The 21,788-nt window shown below is 42.0% G+C and overlaps 2 protein-coding genes across 2 annotated transcripts in view; both read right to left on the bottom strand.

The window, feature by feature from the left end:
* samd12 (sterile alpha motif domain containing 12) overlaps window positions 1-14,158 on the bottom strand; it is a 94,036-nt gene extending 79,878 nt beyond the window's left edge. Inside the window, exon 1 of the mRNA XM_053861834.1 lies at window positions 14,001-14,158. Within this exon, the coding sequence (XP_053717809.1) occupies window positions 14,001-14,028 (28 nt within the window). The 5' untranslated portion in view covers window positions 14,029-14,158. The remainder of the gene's footprint in view (window positions 1-14,000) is intronic.
* An 864-nt stretch (window positions 14,159-15,022) lies between these two features.
* abrab (actin binding Rho activating protein b) lies at window positions 15,023-17,962 on the bottom strand. The gene is made up of 2 exons (XM_053861832.1): window positions 16,586-17,962; window positions 15,023-15,571 (listed from the first exon to the last, which is right to left on the bottom strand). Exons 1-2 carry the CDS (start codon window positions 17,308-17,310, stop codon window positions 15,088-15,090), a joined length of 1,209 nt encoding a protein of 402 aa, XP_053717807.1. The 5' UTR covers window positions 17,311-17,962; the 3' UTR covers window positions 15,023-15,087.
* Between the last annotated feature and the right edge of the window lie 3,826 nt (window positions 17,963-21,788).

Below are 21,788 nucleotides of genomic sequence, written 5' to 3' on the forward strand. Positions count from 1 at the left end.
AGTATGAGGTCTGTCATGGCACTCGAGAAATTTTCAAGTCATGTATAAAACAAAGCCTGCGCCTTTCTGCTGCACATTCTCTCCATCCCACTTCCCTCTCCTCTCCATTCATGATTGTGAGCAGATATTAATTATGCATGAGCCGCTAAAAGCATCTGAACAATGGTACAAGCAGACTGAAGTGATGAAGCGACAGATAACATGATAATAAAGGGATTAGATGGAAGATGAAGAGCAACACTCAGAGAGGGGACTGTTATAGAATAAGGAGGGGAGAAACAGAATTGCTTTAATCGGCAACAGTGCCTATAAATAGCAACCTTATAGTCTCCTGACATGCGCTGTGTGCCAACTGGAAGGTGAGAGGAACAGGATGAGAGAAGACATCTCTCTTCCTCCTCACCCTGCAGCCAACCTTTCTCTCAAAGAAGCAGAGACACTGACAATTTACCGGCCGCACATTGAAGCAAAGGTAGCAACAGCCATCGACAAAAGGAGATGCGTTGTTCATGTTTTGATGTTTTTCATGAAACCTTTTCACAGGTCTGATCTGCAAAAGTTGACAAAGATTCTTACATGGACGAGTTCAGTCAGCATCAGGGATTGGCAATATGGGCAGAAAGAAAATCACAGTCAATTTTGACATTCTCATGAAATTGCAAAAATCATGACACATTTTCCTTCATTCTGTACTGTAGCCCCAACTGTTTTATGATGAGTACTGCTCTCTGCACTGTAGCTTTGAAGCAAAAGACAGAGTTGTGTTGTGTTGTGTTCGGATGTCACAGTTTTTTGTGGATAGTGTAGGTTAGTCAAGACTAGGACTGTGTATTGGCAAGTATCTTGTGATGCAATGCGTATCCCGATATAGGAGTGGTGACATGATACATTGCAATACTATAAGTTCAGTAATATATTGCAATTATTAAATTAGACTGTAAAAATGATCTGCATGAAAGCAGGATTATTGTTATGATGTCAGTCCAGTTTGACTTTCGGTTAAATTTTGCACACCACCAGAAGGAATTTATTGCTCCCTTAAATCAACAAAATAATGCCAGTGTACAATAAGAAAGCGTTAATAAACACATCCAAAATGCAGCCACATATCCAAATATGTATGCATGAAATATTGATCTTGCTGAAGTGAAGTACTAAGACAATATCATGCAATCGAGTTTTGTGATATTTCAGCAAAACTATTGATACAATATCACGTAGTCAAGTCAAGTAAGTCAGTGCATCGCTATCTTCTTACACCCCCAGTCCAGGCGGGGGATGTTTTTTGCTGAGGCTGCAGCGCTGCAGGGTCTAGCGCTGAGTACAAGATCTAAGTCAGACAATTGCCTCAGAAAAGTTATTTGGGCCACTCGATCTAACAGAAACAGAGTCTCAGTGTCTACTGATGCACCAAGAAGTTGATTACTACGACTGTGAACTAAAGTCCTACAGGCTCAGCAGGCAACAACACAATCAGCAGTGTAGACACAGACGCCGGAAAAATAAACATAGGAAAAATTAAAATAGACAATAAAAACACATAATTTAAACATGAAAGTAGTAGGGAGGAAGCAGGGTTTCCATTAGACGCAAGCGATGGTGGTGCACAGCACAGCCAGAATGATGATCTCTCTCTAAAAGATGAAATCTCATGTGAGCAGTTGTATTAAAATGCAGTGGGAACATCAAAACAAGAAAACAAGAAAACAAAGCATCAAGAAGGGGGCAGCATGAGCGTGGTGTTATTTGGCGTGTTTACAACAGAAAAATCCCAGAATATGTCGGGTGTTTGCGTAACTGAAGTCTAGGTTAAGGGAGAGATGATGATTTTGTTTCCACCGACTCAATACTTTTTTATTGGCACCGGAACTTCTGTTCTCATCACCCATTCCTAGTGAGCCTGTATCTCATTCAGCACTAACTTTGATGGTCTGAATAACAGCAAGATTGACATCAATTCAGAGCCTCCCTAAATATTTTTCATCACTCTGCAACTATGACTGCGCTCTGGTTCGTGCGGACCAAAAGCTGACAGGATCATTACTTTGACTAATGATGCCATTAGCTTCTTCGTCATCAAAGGAAGTAGCGCTGAGGTTTCAAACAAGGTGTGTGACACCTTTTCATCTGAATGAATAACACAACCAACTGCAGTTATCAGTGAACTCGGTGGCGTGTCCTGAGTCCGGTCTGTGTTCTTCCTGATTTTTTTTTTTTTTACTGTCTGAAGAACCGTATCAACATCTCTGTCTCATCACCGTCTTTTGTCGAAACCATCTTTTTCACTGCTGTTTTGTGGCTCCTGTTTCAGCCTTGGTCTCCGTCACCAACGCTAACCCTGCCAGCTAGAAAGGGGACGCCTCCCACATATAATACAACATTGAGTTTTCAGAGGTTACAATATGGAGGTTTGAAACAGAATAATTTGAGAACAGTGATTTCAAGCTGTGTGACCCAAAGTTTTTATTTTTTAAATGGGACTGCTTTAATGGATTCTTGGTGGCTGTTCACCTCAATGAAACGTTTGTGTGATCTTAATCTGTACATATAGTGGTTGAATATTTCATTCACAGTTTTCAGTCAGCTACTTGATCTATTTGTAAGCGTAAGCTCTCACCGTGATTTACTGGCAACCAAACCACATGAAAATGAAAGAGAAAATGCATTAAACATTTCGGTGGCCCCGAGAGAGTTTAAAGGCTGCCTGGTTCAGCCAGATTTGAACTGGGCCCAGCCACTTTGCATCCTCTGCCCTTCTCTCTTTTCTCGAGAGATGGTAATAATCACAGCCTGCTCAGAGGCAAAATCAGGCGCCGGAAGGATGTGTGGCGGTTCAGATCCAGCATGCTGTGCCAATAGATGCACTTGGGAATGTGAAGACACGATATGGCCAAAACTGAAGGGATCACTACACTGACAATTTCAAGGAAATAAGTTTGTTCATCACAGATCACAGACAAACATCTGAGAGCCTGTCAGCCTGTTGTGTGTTGAGGCTGTGGCAGGCCAGAGCGTCTCAGACTGACTTTCAGCACCACCGAATTAAAATGACTCCACTGCGATCAGAAAGGAACAGTGAAACCAGGAAACCAGAAAAAAAAACACATGTCACGCAAAGTGAAATTGAGGATATGCAGGCCGATGGATTGGATCAGACAGATTTTTGAAAAACACCCAATCCTGCCAGATACTGATAACCTTCCCGAGATGATACTGTGAGAAAGTGGCTAGATGTTTGCATGCAAATACTGGATGCACTGAGAATCATCATAATATAAACAATCCAATTGAACCGGGTCTTCACACACAGGAAACGGTGTTGTTGTTGTAGCTATCAAACACGTTATGTTTCATTTTATGCTTCCTTCTTATGTGTGAATGTGTCCCCTGCCTTTCACCCACTGGAACCGTAACCCTCGGATGTGAAAATGAAGTGACTTAAGGTGCTGCCTGCTTTTGCATCTGAGTTACGTATAACATACATAACAAGTTATCTGTACTGAGACAGAAAGGGATAAGAAGTTGAGACAATTTGTGTTGTATGATATATTTTTGTGTTGACTCACAACTGCTTATTCGATATCAGCAGTCATCTTAAAAATATCTGGATAAGACCGAATCACCCACCCCTACCATGAAGTCTAAATGTAACATTGGAAAACTCAGGTAGAACTCTGCCTCAGGTAGAACTGAAATTCAGCTGTGATTCAGCTTACACCTGTTGCAAAAGTGATGCAAAAGTAATAACCTTCCTCACCATCTATAAATAGAAATACTTTTACATTTATCTGGCATCTTCTTAAAATAAATAATAAATATAATTGTCCTTCATCATCATCATGATGACGTCATACATGTCCATATAGGAGCCGATAAATCGGTTGGCCGATCCATCGGTGCAGCCCTACCCTACTGTTATTGTCAGATGGTGCCAACAAATTATTTACATCCAAGTTTGGTCATAAGTCAGCAGTCTGATTTCATTCCGAAAATGCTGTTGCCTCAGAAATGTATGACTACATGTAGAGAGTGCCAGCATCACTACCCAAGTACACACAGTGTTGTTCAAATCTATAACATATTCCACTTAAAACATCCCAGGAACAAGGTGATTCGGTGTCAAGCACAGATATAAGTAGGGCATTGGTTTTACATAATAAACTATTCATGAGTCATTGTGGCTTATTTTGGCTTTTCCTGCAGCATTAAAATTCATGACTGCGCTCCTTCGTCTCATAGCTTGTGCTCCATCAAAAGTCATGAGGGTCAAATCTTTTCTTCACAGATGAATCAAACTGCTTACCGATCTTTGTAATGATACATGACACACTACCCCAACTGTTACAATCAGATTAAATTCACTGGCTTATTTGTTTTTTTGTTGGACATAAACAAATTAGAGTAATCTTTGATCTCGGAACAGCATTATCATGATATTTATGAGACCTTATATGAATTTGTAGGAACTTTGGCAGTGGTCAAACCATGTCTAAAGCGCCTTGTGGAAACACCCAAGTGGCAACAAACACAAGTCCTTCCAACAATAAGATCCAACAGGAAAAATAAATCAGATATGACGTGGGACAGAATCCAAACCGTGGAAATCACGGCAAAAGAAACAGCCTCAGGCTAAAGGGGTCTGTCCCATCGCCTGACACAGCTCAACCACCAGGGCCAGGGCTGAAATGTCTCCCGAGACATTGAGTCTGTGAGAGAATATCGAAAGTTAGGAGTGGATTCAACAGGGGTTACTTGCACTGTCTATGTTAGTAAGAGCGTGGACAACTCGTGAAGCAAAAGTCGCTGGGATTAACTCACTCATTAACTACTTCCCAGGTATAGCCTTGACTATATGAATGTATAAGGACAACTTAAGCATCAATGTTTTAATTTGAGGAGGTGCATTATTTTTGGGGGGAACCTGAGATGCTATTGCTGCTGAATAATTGTGTATGTTCTTAAAAAGAACGTGCTACAGTTGGACAATAAAATAAAATTGTTGCTGCCAGTTATGTCAAAACATTTCCCAGACTCTGCATGACTTAGAAATACTGTATTTGCATAACAATTTCATCCAAGATATCCAATAGGTTTTTTTTCATGTGCACATAATGACATCATAATCGTCATCCATACTGTACATGTGGCATTGCAGCTAAAAGAAAAAAGATGATTCAAAGGGTTATGCCACACATGCATGGTACAGAGTGTTGAAACATTAGATGGTTAGATCATGCAATAACGGAGAAGAACCTAAACAGTTAAGGAATCAAAGGGAAAGAAAAATACCCAGCCTTAAATTGAGAAAGTTTTGTGTTTAAACATATCCAGAGATTTGGCAGTCTGACTTAGATCAGATAGACGCTGAAAAAAATCCACTAAAATTACATGCACCATTAAATCCAAAGTAGAAACAAAAATAAGCCAGACTCTGGCTCATTCCAGGGAAGTGTGGTCCAAGACACAAAAAACTGTCCAAGTGCATTCAAAGATAATATGTACTTTAGAAACAATAAGTGTTATTCACTTCCCCAATTGCAGCTGATTTCTACTCCTTATTCCTTCTTCCATTCCTTGTCCTCTTCATGTGCTCAGGCACACATCCACAAACTTCACTGGATGTCCTTCTCCAACATTGTAGGTCCAACCCTGGCTATCCTCTCTATCCAAACCACCTGGCTGCCTTTGTCACTCCAATGACAATGATGAATGAGTGGAGGGAGGATGGAGATGTTGAGGTACATCTCACATATATATATGTGAGATCTTCCAATCTCTCCCACTCAAACCTACCTCCACCTCTCTAGCTCATGGTCAAGAACAACAGGGGGGAAGAAAATTCATTGTAATGAGACCTTTGGGGACAAAATATTTCACTATTCAGTATTTTGAAGTGCTCAAACTCCCCCCAACGTCCTCCTACAACCTCCAGGCCTGATAAAAAAAGGGCTCCAGTGTTAAACAGCTAAAGTTGTCCCGCCTTAGAACATCGCGGAAGATGGCAGGATAAGAGCAGAGGAGATGAGTGAAAGTGTGAAGCGAGCAGATCGGTGTTGAGGCGTAGAGAAATGAGGATCAAAAAGAACAAAAAAATAATTCAGTCCCAGAAAAAATAACTGTGAAATGACCTACTTAACAAGTCAAACACACAGGAGCTAAATATAGCCACTGCTAACTCTGATTCACTGTGATGCCTTTACTCAAGGCATGAAGCTATAAACAATCTGGGCTTCAAACAACAATGGGGAAAAGAGTAACCAAAATAGACTGTCTTAATGTGAGCCAATACAGAAATATCTGAGAGGCAACAAGCCTCCACCCACGGCACAAATTGTCACGACTTTGTCGTCAGTGCTCTTCAACGCGCCCTCAACAGTGGTACGGCGGACCTTAGGAGGACATAAGCCAGATCTCATTAAATACTATAAACCTCAAACACCTGCTGCACCACAGTACTTGACCACATGACGAAAAACCTTGTACCTTCTGCTTTTTAGGCTATTACACAAACACACCACAATTCTTTCTTTCTTTTTTTAAGCTGTATTTTACAATGTTTCTATAGGGACATAAACAGTCATGTGGGGACGGCCTGAACTGCAAAACATGAAAAAATGGAAACCCTAAATGTCTGATTTGTCTGTATAATGCCCCGATTGTAGTGCCATCCCACTGGTTGCCATGAAAGGGGTGTCTCCGCCTGGTAACTTTGTGAATATGACAGAAATTCGCCAAGTCTCAACCCTTTTGCAGCCGTAGCTTGGCTGCCGTGGTTTATCCACATATCACTTGTTGCAACACTCACAATCGGAAAATCTGCCCAAGTCAGCACACACACGTGTACTCCACAAAATTTGCCCATTGAAATACAGGTAGTGTTCTGGAGATTTTCTGGATGCCACACACTCAATGTAGCATGTAGAAAACATAAATACTGTCAAAAGGCTGACCATTATTTAAGGCAGTTCGCATCAACTCGTTGGATTAACTATCACGAAAGCAAACTTACTTCCACATAGACTGCATGAGCATGTTCAATACTACTCAGACTTTTCTAATCAGACCTCCCGAAGTGGCCGTGTAAGCGGAAAACTGCGGCTGAAAACATTAACACCGAATGAAATCTGCATTTCCCCTGTGGTAAGACACCTCAGATTACCATCCTTAATCAGACAGTCAGAGAGCCCAGGGACAAGTACCTACACTGCGAATAAAAAATAAGTGAAGAAAGCACCAAGTACTCTGCGACTCAGAACACTGAGCAAAGATGAGAAGTTCTTTGAAATAATGCAATCACCTGGAAAACGTCCTCATTTCACCCCACGGTTCAATTTAAAGCCAGCCCATACTTCAGAAAGGTGTTCTTCAAGAATTACATCTCGAAGGAGTCACCACAGCCAGCCAGCACTTAAAGCCTGCTAAATATAGGTCGACTGCTTAGTGCTTCCACATAAAACAGACAAAAGATTACTTTGTCAAGACTCGACTTCTTCCCGTTTATTTATGTATTTTTTTTATCAGCTGCTGCTCAGCCTTTTAAGGAGCGAGGCATCCCTGAACTCATCGGCAGAATATGGGTACCAGCCACTCTCTTTCATCCCGTCTGTTCCTGCGATTCCTAGTGGATATGATTTAGTGTATTCTGTGTCTCCTGGTGTCAGCATTTTTGGTTCTTGCGAGTCATTGATTTTCATCACGTTTATCTGGACTATAATGTTATGACTTGACATTATGTTATGGATTTACCCTCATAACTTCAGGCATTTTGAATTATAAAAACAGATTTTTATACAGCTATGAATCAATCAGTTTTGACTCACACCTGGGTTCCATTACTGCACCTGAATGTAACACTCTCTTTGTAAGAGCAGGTTATATATGGGTTGTACTGTCATGGCCAGTGAGGCAATCGCACCGCAACACTGTAAGGCTCTATCACATGAAGTTGTGGATCTGTTGATATGATCACGGAGAAGTCACTTGGCTAGAAAGACAAGACATATGGGACCTGACAAAAGTGCGGCCTGACTCAAGCCACTTTTACGCCAGAGTTTTACGCCAGAGTTTTACGCCAGAGTTTTACGCGAGAAGCCGGAGCCCTGTGCGAACATGTTAGCGCTCTCTGCTAACCGCTGCTCAGTGTAGCTCTGGAGGACACTGTAGATACTAGAATAACACCATCTACGCGATCAATGGTCACCTGGGGCAGTAAACTTACGGGGAAAGTAGTTGGATATTAGTTATTAAATCAGCTTCCCTCTGTGTGTCTCTCTCCTGCTGCATCTGTGCTTTGGTCTGTGATAACACAGGCCAAATAAAACCTGTTCTGGCTCCTTGTCATTGCACATAAACTGCTGGGTATTTTTATTAACAGTGAATAATGCTCTTTATACAGTCAATACACAAGTACAACCGCGGCCAGCACTTTGACCAAATATATATGTGGGAAAGAGTGATGTGTATATTTATTGTTACTTATCTTTTAGTCAATGAATCACAATCGCGTGGTTACCAGCAGTTATCGGGAAAATATTGAATCAGACCAAATGCATATCGTCCTAGCCCTATGAAGTACTATACTATATATGCAAAGAGACAAATGATAGCGTAAGACTGGAAACTCAAGTTTTATCGATACGCCCGACTTTTTTTTTTTCTTGTTGGACGGTCCGTCTAAAAGCTATACTGAGGTGTAAATTAAATCTCTTCATGTTCGTGGTGCATACGGCTGCATCAATAAAATACCTCGTTCTCATTCAGTCAGTGTCAAAAATATACATATTTCCATACATCAACACTGAATGATGAATATTTTCTCCGCCTGTGAGATCAGTGGGTTTTAATGACTTTGTACACTTCTTCTCTAAGATGGCACGCAGGCACTGTGATGCCCGCTGAGCCAGCTAAATCACTGGAGCCAGAGTCAGACCCAAATAGAATGGTAATGAGCTCAACCCCTGGCATTTGTTATGCAGAGTCATTCATTCATCGGTTGTTCATTGCAGACTAAAGGTGATAATGATGTGACAGGGATATTGACACGACTAGAGGACTCAGCTATGACCCCCACTGCATGTCTGTATATTTATAAGGTATATTCTCAGCCTCTGCAAGGCTCATTGCGGATTCAACACGCCAGCACTTCAGACTGGATCCATCAAAGACGGCCTCAAGTCTATCTCTTGGGAATATTCCCCAACACAGATCTGCCGTGACATTTGTAACATCCTCGGTGATCCGGATGATTTCTGCTGAGCAACCTGCAGGTTCACTGAGAGACCCCGATTGAAGATAAACATGTTTACCAATTCCATTCATGATGCCAGCAGCAAGGATGAATTTGAATTTTGGTTGCTTAAGACTTAACAGAGACGGCCAGAGCATGACAGGATGAATCAAACAGGCTTGATGCAAAGAGGCACGAGGGGCGGAATGAACAACATGTGCCACCAGCGTAAACACTGCACACAGACTGAGAATTATCTGTCGTTCCCATGTTGACAACAACTTCTCATATTAATTCATCTAAGGAACTAAAAAGTCAGACAAAATATATTTAAAAATCAATAGTTTATCCAATTCTCAAATGCCATTTCAGATTAATACTTTGGAGGGTGAAGCAAAATGGATGCTGCAGTGTAATTCATTGCAGACTCAATCCGAGATAAAATGAAGAAGCCCAGATTCAGATGGTCTGGACATGAGGAGAGGAGAGGCATGGAGCATGTTGGATGAAGAATGTTATAAGATATGAGGGTGATGACAATGGCAAAAGGAGGACATGAAGAAGGAAGGTATGAGGAGGGAGGATGCACAAGATGGAAGAGGAGGCTGACTCACTGTGGATGACTTTCCCTGAGGGGAGTCGCCAAAAGAAGAAGTTTAGACGGTGAATTCAAGGTCCCCTCCGATCCATCCAAGGTAATCAGATCTCATACACAAATAGAGTGGCGTCCCACCAAAATACAATATTAAATGATTGTAATTTCAAACCTATATCGAATAAATTTTATATTGTAATATTGCAAAATGGCTGCCTCGCTGAAAACACAGACCACAGAAGACTTTCATTCATGTTAGTGATGAATTTCAACCCACAGATTAGTTTAATGGTGAAACTATGCAACGCCACACAAACTCCAGACTAAGTGAGGACTGCGGTTTATGTTCATATGTTGGTCCTCATTCTCGTCGTGGACAACACAAAGCTCACAGTTTTATTCACATTCAGGCGTCCCGTTAATAACAGTGTGCCCCGACGTCCGCAACCGCGAGATTACACAGGTAAACAAACACGGTGACCACAATGGCCAAGCTACGGCTTTAAAAGGGTTGAGATTTTATGAATTTCAATCATATTTCGCAATCTCACCAGGCTGATACACCCTTTTCATTTAAACCAGTATAATGACACAACAAGGAGGGCATTATACAGGTACTAATGATGAATATTGAAATTTAGGGTGCCCAAATTCTCATGTTTTGCAGCCCAGACACTAGGGCTGAATGGCATATTGTTATCATATCTATATCACGATATGAAAAATTAATAACATTCACGATATTAACATCACAAAAACAACAATAGCAAATCTTCGGCGGCTCCTCCAGCAATGTGAAGCATTGCGCGGCCTGCCCTGTAATCTGCAGGCACGACCAGCCAATCACACACTTTCAAGTTGGCTGTTGATTGACAGCTGAAATCAGCCAATGACAACCACCTAGGAAGGCGCACTGTTGGTGGTCAAGTTAGTAGAACGTTGGCTTCGAAGTTGCACTGTTAACGTGACCTGATCGCAACACAAACAATCCATAACAAACTATAATATACTGCAGTGCCTTCCAAAATCACTGAAGAGCACCTTTGTCTTTAAACAATGATTATATTAATGAGGGCTGCTCGTATGCCTGCTACTTTGCGGACAGGTTAGAGCCTCTGGAATCAGACATGACAGACCTTGATTACCGCTACTAGGCTTGTGTGGGTCAATGACTGAAAGGAGTAAGTAAAGACAGTCGTTGGTGAGGCAGCATTTCTGAGAAAAAAACTAAACTTTGTAGTCAACGCTGACATCATGTATCGGCTGATCTTGGCGGCCCTATTACCTCTTGATATTGAGATACCTGGCATGCAATGTTGGGATGTGTAATATTGTCCATATCGATCAGCCCCACCAGACGCCCATCTAGCTAAATGCCTGATATGAGTGGTTCCCAACATCTGCGATGCAGCTCCTCATGTCTGTCAAACAGTCCTCGGTGTGTTTGCAACAATACACCACAAATGCGGCTGCTGTGAGAGAGACTCCGGCACAGCAGACCTCCACCTGCCAGTGAGGCGCCTCGTCACACAGACTTCATACCAGAGTTCTCAGGACTGGCAAACACATGCTCTTCCTCCTCACAGATAAAAAAAAAAAACGCTTCCTCATCTTTCAAGACAACAGCTAGCAGTTGCTCTCTTAAGTCTGTAAGAGGCATTGTTTACAGCACACAGTGCATTATCAATTTATCATTATCAACTTTATGGGTCACATGAACACAAACATAACAGCAACAAGCGCAAACAGAGAAATGACCCATTCAAGGATGAAATGATTATGAATGGGGAAATAAGGTCATATGACTGCACCATAGAAATGTTGTGTCCCAATGGTACATTGTTGCACCGTCTGAAGAAAACAGAGCAGAAAGCAGGAAGGTTGCCGAGCAGGTTTCACTATTTTGGGGAAATATTTAATCTGTACAATCTTGGTACAGTAGAAACCCGATGTGAAAGATATTTGTCAACTACTTTTACATCACCCAGTGGAATGATGTCTAGCGTGTTCACGACAATGCTACATTGTTGGTGATTTTATATATAACTTAGCAGATGGCGATTGAGCCCAAGCACTTGTCCAGGGGGCAGCAGGTTACAATCTCATCTAGGTTACAAGACAAAAGGATGCCACCACTTTCTTGTTCTTTCAGTACGGATGTTGCTTAGCTATGTATAATATCAGCATTTGTAATGACATTGAAACATGAAAGGGAAAGTCCCGCCCACAAAAGTGGAGGGAAGCAAACACTTGGATGGGATGCTGAGGCAAGGCAGGGCAAGGTCTGGCTCAGCCCTCCTTTTCATTGACCATATCCTCGTGAAGATGGTGCAGCACTAATCTGATCCAAGGTGCTCAATAATTAAGCAAGCCCAATTAAGCTGAGGTCATGATTAAATGAAAGCACTTCCAAATACAGAACTTTTTAGCATAACTACAGCGATTCGGGCCCAACGGCACTGCTAAAACAGCATCTTCAGCTTTGAGTTCTCTCGTGTGTTGTAAATGATTAAGAGTCTGGCCCACATTTGGATGCTTAAGGGCCACTGTTGAGACATTTGACAAAAACACAGCGATCATAACTTTTTCATTGAGTAAATGCTCTTTTCAAGTTCCTAAGTGATACAGAATATCTCAGGCTGGGTGCGGGCAGATGGAGCACAGTTCTCTTACTGATCTTCAAAGTCATACTCTTCTCTCTCAGTACAAGGCTGTGTGGAACCATCTTCACCGTTCACACAACCAACATGAGCTGATCTCGCAGGACATTTCACATTTGTTTGTCCTTTTGTTCATGGAACACTTGACTAGGCTTGCTGTCCAGAGCTAGATCCCACATGAGGTGTTTTCTCAGGGTGACTGGACTCTCCCCTCTCATCCAGCAGAGACTCAAAGCAGAACCGCTGCTCCTCCACAGTTAGAGAAGAGGTACAGATCAGGCGCACTGGGCCGCAGACTCAGGAAAGAAGGAGAAAGTATGTCTCTTGGACGGCGAGGGAACACTGTGGTGTCCTCCACAGAACAGCTAGAGGAGCTTTCCAGAGAGAAGAAATTTGGGCCTCTTGCAATACCTTGTGTTTCATTGCCTCAATATTTTAAGTTGGCTATACCAATACATAAATACTTGGATATAATGCCGCTTTTGTGACATTTTAATACTAATTTTAGTTTCTTTCTGTACACTGGAGTTATTTTGTTGATTTAGGGAGCGGTTCATTTCTTTGCTGGACTGTGAAATTTCAAGTCCAGCTGGATGGATACCATAGCAATAAACTTGTTTTATATAGCACTGCTTTATCAGATTATGCACCATTCAAATCATGTCTCTAGTAAACAAATCTTACAATATATTGCTGAACTTACAGTACTGCAATGTATCGCTTATTGTACCTACTGCAAGACACCTGGCAATATACAGCTCTATATTGCCCTACTTTTGCTTGGGCTCAGGTGTCCTTGGATAAGCGGTGTTATAATATTATAAGTATTATTATCAGCACTCATTTAAACTCCTTGTTTTTATTTACAAGCAGAGTCTGACGTCCCTTGAAGTAAATGTATCGCCTCAATGACCAGAAATAAAGGAAGTTGGAAATCCAACTTGGTCACAAGGACACGTGGGAAAGTAGGCGTCTGTCGCCGTGGTGTCAGTCGGAGGTGAATAACCTGATCTTGGGTAAGCACGCAGGAGTGGCAGCGTCTCATACCAGTCATACCTGCGCGGGGAAATGGAGCACGAAACACTGGCACGAGAGGACATCAACTTTAAATCCACACTTGAGACTAGGTGGGCAGATCGAGTGACCCTCTGTATTCAAGCCGCGTTCATAAGATCAACATGTGTGACCACCTGCTGACGGATGAACCGCCTCAACCAGAACCCAAGCAGCCTCTCTAAACCCCCAAAGCCTGGATAACACGAGGATAATCTTTGATTTGTTCCAGGAACAGAGCGCTGCTGAACCTGTTGGGAGTCGCAATGACACAGACGGACACGGGAGGAGCAGACGAGGACCGCAGAACAGAACCTCCTCAGCAGCGGCAATGAAGCGTGGAACCACAGGAGGAATGACCGGGGCAGTAATGCGGGAGGCTGCGGCATCACAGTTGACCTGTCACTGCTGAGCCATTCAAACCGCCACGCTCCTGTCTGTTCACTACAAACGAGGCGAGTCTTACCTTCGACGGCCATGCTGCTACTCCACATGCTGGGACATCACGCAGAGGAACGGCGGAGGCGAGAAGAGAAAGTCAGCGCTGCTTCATTGTTGCTTGTTGTCATCACTTTGCTGCCGGAGTGCACAGCTGCTGCTGCTGCTGCTGCTGCCGCCTGGCGCCGCTACGAATCCTGGGAAATGTAGGCGGCAGGTTCCAGCGCGCTCAGTTGCTAGGTCTCCTTTTTATTATTCATATGCATACATTTCAAATTAGATTTGACAGTAGTAAGAAAACGTTCATCCAAACTGATATATGCCAGACCTCTTTATTATTTGCAAAATTCACTGATCCATTGACGCTTCAACAACTATATGTTTATGGACTGAAACCTAAGAGACCTGAGGAAAGGAAACCTTGACTCTATAAAGTTATCCTGTTATTACCATCACCAAGGGGGTTCTGTTTCTGCTGCCATTTGTCACACTATGAACAAAATGACTTGAAACATTATCAATAAATTGAATAAAAAATGTTCATGGTAACTATAATAGGATGAGGAACAGATGATTGAATTTGACAATGATCCAGGGGGTGGACTTTTTTATGAGTATGATTCTAAAAAAAACATCAACGAAGAATGACTATCATGTCATCCAAATAGTGATTAATTCAGTCTTTCCAAAAAATTCTTCTTCATTGAACTCAGTTTGATGGAAATGACTGAGCAGATGATACAGTAAAGCTTTTTTTCTCTTGCCCATTGAGATTCCTGGGAGTTACTTAGTTTACTTTTCTTCTGCAAAGTTTCTTCACGTTGAAACTGTCCATTAATCTTCCCTGAAAGTGCTATTTTCTGTCGATGTTGGGATCAATGCCTGGCTGATAGTGTCTAAGATTATTGGTCTAACACATTCTTGCATGGACTGGACACGAGCTGAAGCAGAAGGGCAAAGTCACACCCAGGTCATCATGGAAATGTAAGCAGCAAAAGTTCACCAAAGTTTGAGTAAACAGTTACACATTACGTGTAGAAAAATCGGTCTCTCACGGAGCAATGACCGTATAAGTTCAGGGGTTCCAGTGCAACAGGAAGATTGATGCGCTGGTATCACACCAACAAAGTAATAATCACACCGTCGTCCCTCCCCTGCCAGAGCATTTCTCCTTCAAACGCCACCTTCCCATGCTTCCGTGCTCTCATTAAAATCCCAACCACCTTATCCGATATCCGAACATATCTGTCGAACAGCTCTCCAAATGTGACTCGGGTTTTCCCATCCGGATCTGGATCCGCCATAGTCCGTATCACGTAGCACATGTCGGCGATCTCCCGGTGGATGTGTTGCTCGGCCCGTTTGGCTCTCTCTGCTGTTTTACTTCCCTCTTTCGGTCGTCCGTATCCATCCTGCCCCTTCTGGAGTCGGAGGGACATGGAGTAGTCATAGTCAAAGTACTCGCTGAAGGGGTTAAGTTTCTGGGTTTCTGTGTGCTCCGAGGCCCAGTTCTGCCAGCGGCTTTTCAAGTTTCCAACCGCACTGTATTTCTTGGAGGTCATATTGATCCTGTTGACGTCCTCCGCTTCTTTTTTATACCTAAATATCAGGGGGAAAAAACAGCATCCCATCAGCTCTACTGTAGTCTGTTTGAGTTTAAGGTAACATCAATTTTTGCTTGGACTTTATGAGGCTGATTTGCAAGTTCATGAACAGTGGAATGAACCATTGCCAAAGGCACAACACAGCCCAGAAACGCTTTTACACTATTATTTATATATACATTTCTGTTGAAATTTTACCAGCATCATGCTTGTCAAGACACCAGAAGGTAAACAGGTAACAATAAAATGTACACTTTTCACCACATGAGAAATTTTTATGTATATATATCATTTAGATTTAGAGTAAAATAATGTTCCCTTGAAGGGCAACAACTGTTAACAAAATCCAGTATCCAAAGTGCAATGTCTGAAAGATGTTTCCAGAAGCATAATAACATTTTCTTATCCATTCTTCTGTCTAAATGAAGCCCTTCAAGTTCAAACTATGATGCCTGTCTTGTTGAACACTCACTCTTAGCACAGGTTGCTGAACAGTGCAAATGCTTTGGATCTAGCTAGTCTGTGGAAGGTTGCCCTCATAGTGGACAAGAAGTAAGGGGATCCTAAGCTAGCTGTTAGTACTGACTGCGATATGCTTGGTCTCCTTGTTTGTTTGATTCTTGGCCCAGTGTTTAGGTGACTGAAGAGATTTATTGTAGTTATGCCTCCAGAGGTGCGAACCATGTTTGACCAAACCGATTTCCTTTTTGCGCAGCCATCATTCCCGCGACACAACCAAACAGGAAGGCTGGTTACGCCACAATTGGTTGCTAAAAATCGAAACGTTGCATGTATGACATCACAGCAGAATCGGACTGCTGCGGCGCGAAGGCAGATGCTAAAGGTACTGAACTATCAAAGGTAGAACATAGCAAACATTAGCTGACATTGGCGACTACCAGCCTGTGATTTATAGTTTGCGACTACAGATCACACAAAACCTAAAGTAACTTTTGATGCCGGTCGAAAAGCAGTGCTCAGGGTATCGAAATGTAAAAAATGTACTTACGATGGTACTGAAGGTCTCTTGATCTGCACTGCTGATTCGCTGGCCTCTTCTGTTGTGTTCACATCTGAGGTGGTCTTCAATGTTACGCCAGATAAATTAAAATTCTCCCCGATTTTTGGACCATCTATAGCAACACCAAGCCGATCCTGGCCTGGAAAAGCTGCTTTCACTGGTGCCTTTTCACGCTCCACCTGCTTCCAGCTTTTGGTCAGTGATGAAACCATGTTGGAGCACTTTCTTCGCCGTGTCGGGGAACATTTCTTCGCAAGCAGTCTATCAATCTCCTCAATTGGTGGTAGACCTTCTTTTGTGATCTTGTCAGATAACATTTCGATACCAGCACTCTTTTCTTTAGCAGTGCTAGTTACAGTCTTCACCACCTGCACTGTCTTGATGCCAACAGCAACTGGTGGCTCTGGTCCAACCCCTTTTTCAAATAAGGTGTCCGTTGATGGTTCACATTTTTGTTGAGCTACTTGTGTTCCTGTAAGAGGAGACTTCTTAGGGGCCCAAGTCTTTTTCGGCTCCTCTTCTGACTCGCCTACTAACCATGATGGGGCCCAGCCGCTGGGCTCTGCTTCCTGTCTGGTCTTGTTGTCAGTCACCCACTTCTGCCAGCGACCTGCCAGGCTGCACACCATGCTCGCTGTCCGCAGCTTCTTGATGTTCCTGTTGCTCGCCACTTTTCTTTGGGTGTCTCGACCAGGCGTCTGGTTCGCTGACATAATTGTGAATGATCCAATACACGAGTGTTTTAATCCAGAAATGAATCTCCCGTTCGAGCAATAAAACGCCTCACTGCTGTTCTCTGCCCCCTCGGTACTAAATTAGCCGAGGGCAGACCCCAGCATGATTATGGAAAGCATTCGTGCTATTCATGGCTGCTGTCGTGATCGTGTTTCTCTGACACTCGTCACACATCGTGAGGTTGAAGTAAACAGTGAGTAAAGCCAAGTGTGTGCCCAAACACATGTTTGTCTCTTGCATTGTACCTCTGCTCATACTGACTTAACATTAGCCCACTTTATGATCATGTTTACAAATGTGTGGGACAAAATTATAATTCAAAGACTACTGTCGATGACATAAACTTAGAACCGTCTGTGTGTGTCACTGGAAACTACTTGAGTGACTTTTGTGACGCAGGTGTTCATGTTCTGAATCCCTAGAACAACCACCTGCTTTTCACTCCACAAAGGAGATGCTGTATGTACCGGGAACTTGGTTGAGAGCTTCTTCATCTTCTTGGTGTCTTCCAAAAGGTTTTATCCAATACAATGCAGAAAGATTGCTGAGAGGCTACTGATGGGACCAGGGTCACTGCTAGACTTCTCCTTCTCATTGTCTTCTTCTCCAGATGACAGACTGGATCTTCAAGAGGACGTTTTTTGGTGTGTTTGTGGCGGCCAGGGTTATCACACATTTTGAACTGGTGCAGTCCACTTTATTAGTTCATTCCAGTCATCCTCGGAATGCTGAAGTTTTAACTGACAGTGTCCACTTTTAACTGTCCACTCAGTGGCTGGCACTTCTTACAAAGACAGTGACCCATTTGGTTCATTTTCAAACTGACAGTGGGCTTGTGCAACGGGAGCGGAGATAACAACAAATACAGTAGCAAAAAAAACATTGATTCAACATTAGATTTTGGTCAGATTGATTATTTTGGGTTGAGGCTGAACACTCAAACAGATTTTTCAATTTCAACATATGTTGATTCAACAGTGAATAACATTGATTTATGGTCAGAAATTGCAGTTTGATACAACGTGGGCAACACTTTATCCTGATGCTCTTTGAACGTTGGTTCAGTGTCTTTTCAATGTGTGACATTCACATCAAAATCACAGTGGGCCTGGAGAAAGACCTGTCATCTGCATCATCTTCTGAACCACAATGTTAATGTTATGATCGATCTGAGGGAAGAGAACATTAGGCACATTAGCACAACATTAGGCGCTACCATCCATTCTGTCTTGACTTTGCCATGAATGTTGATGGTGTGGCTTGATGTCCTCACTGGAGTCTAACAATTGATCTGGATTCCTTTTCCTGCAGCTCAGTGTGGTGATGAGCTGATGAAGCTTCATGAAGTCTCGTTTTCAGTGCTCACTAGGAAACACTCTCAGTTCAAACATGTCATGTTTTTATTGAAAGAGTTGGCCAAGAACCCTTACCCAAATATTGTTGAGCAGATAGTGCCATCTAGAGGGTTCTTAAATGATGACTGTGCTTCATAAAGTGTCATCAGCCCATCACCCACACGCTAGGGAAATTGAACAGAAAGTCCTTCGAGTTAACCTTTACTTTGAATTAGTATTTTATTGAACACTTTCAGGGTCCCCCCGCATCCGGGCCCATGTAGCGGGGGAATTCTTCGCTCACTGTGACCATGAAGGCAGTGTGGAAAATGAATACTTGAACATAAAACATAAAAATAAAAATTGCATATTTTTGAACGTCAGTTGTTGAAACAGAGATTAGAGATACATTTTCGTTGTGTAATTTCTGCTGCAGCTTTCGTCTGATCCATGAGAGGTAGAATGAACCTCCCAGTGTACACACAGTTTTGACTGTCACACTAAGTGGTCCTCTGATCCCAATTCAACCATGGGAGAAACAGTGATGCCGAACAGAAATAATTTTCTTTTTGGGTTATTGAATCACTGTTTGAGAGCTCCATTCTGAGAATTTTGATTTGTTTTTTTCTTGAAACATATGTATTGCTTTTTGCAGAGACCTCTGGTTTAAAAATAGACACTAGGGCACAACATGAAGCTGCAGCTGTTGGCAGTTTGTCACAGAGATGGAAGTGACTCATCAGAAGTGGTGGATTTTCACATGCTAAATGTTCGCAAGTCTCTCCTCAGAGACGCACATTTAGGGAACCAAAACGGTCTGTCTCTCACTTTTAGAATCAGAGAGAGTGTATGTGTGTATATATATATGTGTGTGTATATATATATATATATATATATATATATATATATATATATATATATATATATATATATATATATATATATATATATATATATATATATATATATATATGTGTGTGTGTATATATATATATATATATATATATATATATATATGTGTGTGTGTGTGTGTGTGTATATATATGTGTGTGTGTATATATATATATATATATATATATATATATATATAGAGAGAGAGAGAGAGAGAGAGAGAGAGAGACATTATGATGTTTATTTTGAGATTTTTACGCGAATAGCACAGCGAAGATAGTGACGTTCAAGACCATCTCGATGATGTGAAAAAAAACCGAAAATGTTTGCACTCACTATGGGTGAAGCCTGCGGTCGTTGCTTGATTGGAAGTGGAGAACTAACCCTTCTCTGCCTGGGTTATCTAGCCAGAGTGGATGTAGAGTAAATGCAGGGCAGGGAACAGCGCAATAAGCGCAGGAATGTCTCTTAACATCTGTGGTTTCATTGCTCTGAAGCTAGTATATATGTATATGTACCATGCACTCACTCACTATATATATATATATATATATATATATATATATATATATATATATATATATATATATATATATATATATATATATATATATATATATATATATATATTCTTGTCATTTACTGCTGTCATCAGTAAAAGACCGAAACACATCGGCTTTGGGTATTTATTTGTTGACGTGTTGGACATGTATTGCCTTGAAGATGGCCATCCTTCATGCGCGCCCTGACTTCTCTTTGGCGTGACCTGGACAAGCCTGCCACCTTCTGGTACAGAAGCCATCCTGCTAGTATGAAATACTGACTGCTACATCTTGCACTTTTGTGTAAATCATCCAGCAGATGAGTAAACACAGCAACGTTCTGCAGGTGGTGAATTACCAAAGGTATTTAGGTCAAATGCAACGGACGAGGAGGTCCGGATCTGGAGTGGAGACACCTGTGTTTCCTGCTGCTTGTTAACATCTGCCCTGCGGTGTTTGCTGTTCTGCTGCTGGTTTGAAAACTGTTTAATTTGGCAAGTGGCCTTATCGCACATTAATTGAGCAGGAATGCTCTCTCCTGCTGTTTGCTGAATGACCTCTCCGGGAGGTTCGGGCTCCGGCTGATCCTCCACTGAGACTTGTTGCTCGAACCAAAGACGGTTCCCAAAATAGTCAGCTCTGATGTTGAACACATGCCTGTCAGTGATTTCTGATGCCGTATTCAATCCAGATGCAAGAATCTACCTTGGCGCTGAATTGATAAACCACCGTGTAATCCACAGAAACTTGCTTTGAATTATTTCTGCTGGCCTTTACATAAAGTAAGAAGGAAAAGTGATTCAATACAGATTTTATATGTGGAAGCAGAAATCTCTCGCTGTGAGAGCAACGGTTTGACATACAGCACCACTAGAAGTAGACAAACTTTCAGGCTTCTGGTTCAGATTTATAAGACAAATTTGCCAGTGTAAAATACAAGGACAAGAAAGGGAGTATGGTGAAACACTTTGGATGGTGTTTTGGATCAAGGACATTTGAAACTGTGAAAACCAAAGTTAAAACAACAAATCATCATTCTTCTTTGTATGTCAAGAAGCATCTCCCAAATGACATTCTACCGAGGAATGGAAATTCTTGGCGATTTGTTTTTGCTCTTCCACTGTATGAGGCCTATGTGTACAAAACAAGGTTACAAATGCGTTAAAAAAAATCTCACAGTACTATTGTGTTCCAAAAAGAGGGAGTGAAAGACCAACAATTCTTCCATTGTGCAACCCATGCGCTGATAGTGCTATTTAAAGTAGTGCCAGCAGGAGTCGCTGTGAATCTATGCTCTCGACTGGAGTTCTCACTCATTCTCTTGATTCAAAACAAAACAAAGCAAATACAAATAAAATAAAACAAAGAAACGACTCATGAAAGATTGAATAAATAACAATCCAGTGCAACAACAGCGACATGGACCGTATAAGTGTGTTGGCCCCTCGGTGACTGAGCTGGACACCTCTGCCTTACTGTGTCAGTACATCAGTACATTTCCCATCTTTCTATCAAAACGTGCGAAGGAAATCCAAGGTGCACATTTCGAAGGCTCTGCTCCTAATTAAGATTGAGGCCGAAAGGCCACACATGTTGGACTTCAGGTGTGTTATTTCTCTCATCAAGGGATTAGATGGTTGAATGTTTTGTTCTGCAGGTTCTGTCTGTGTTGTGCACTATCTGATCTGG

Source organism: Synchiropus splendidus, chromosome 4, assembly GCF_027744825.2.
Source record: "Synchiropus splendidus isolate RoL2022-P1 chromosome 4, RoL_Sspl_1.0, whole genome shotgun sequence".
Taxonomy (NCBI): Eukaryota; Metazoa; Chordata; class Actinopteri; order Syngnathiformes; family Callionymidae; genus Synchiropus; species Synchiropus splendidus.

Excerpts from the sequence above, each read along its gene's own strand:
- abrab (XM_053861832.1), bottom strand. The coding sequence starts at position 17,310 with ATGTCAGCGAACCAGACGCCTGGTCGAGACACCCAAAGAAAAGTGGCG. Across the intron at positions 15,572-16,585 it reads AAGAGACCTTCAGTACCATC|GTATAAAAAAGAAGCGGAGG; the intron begins GTAAGTACATTT and ends CCTGATATTTAG.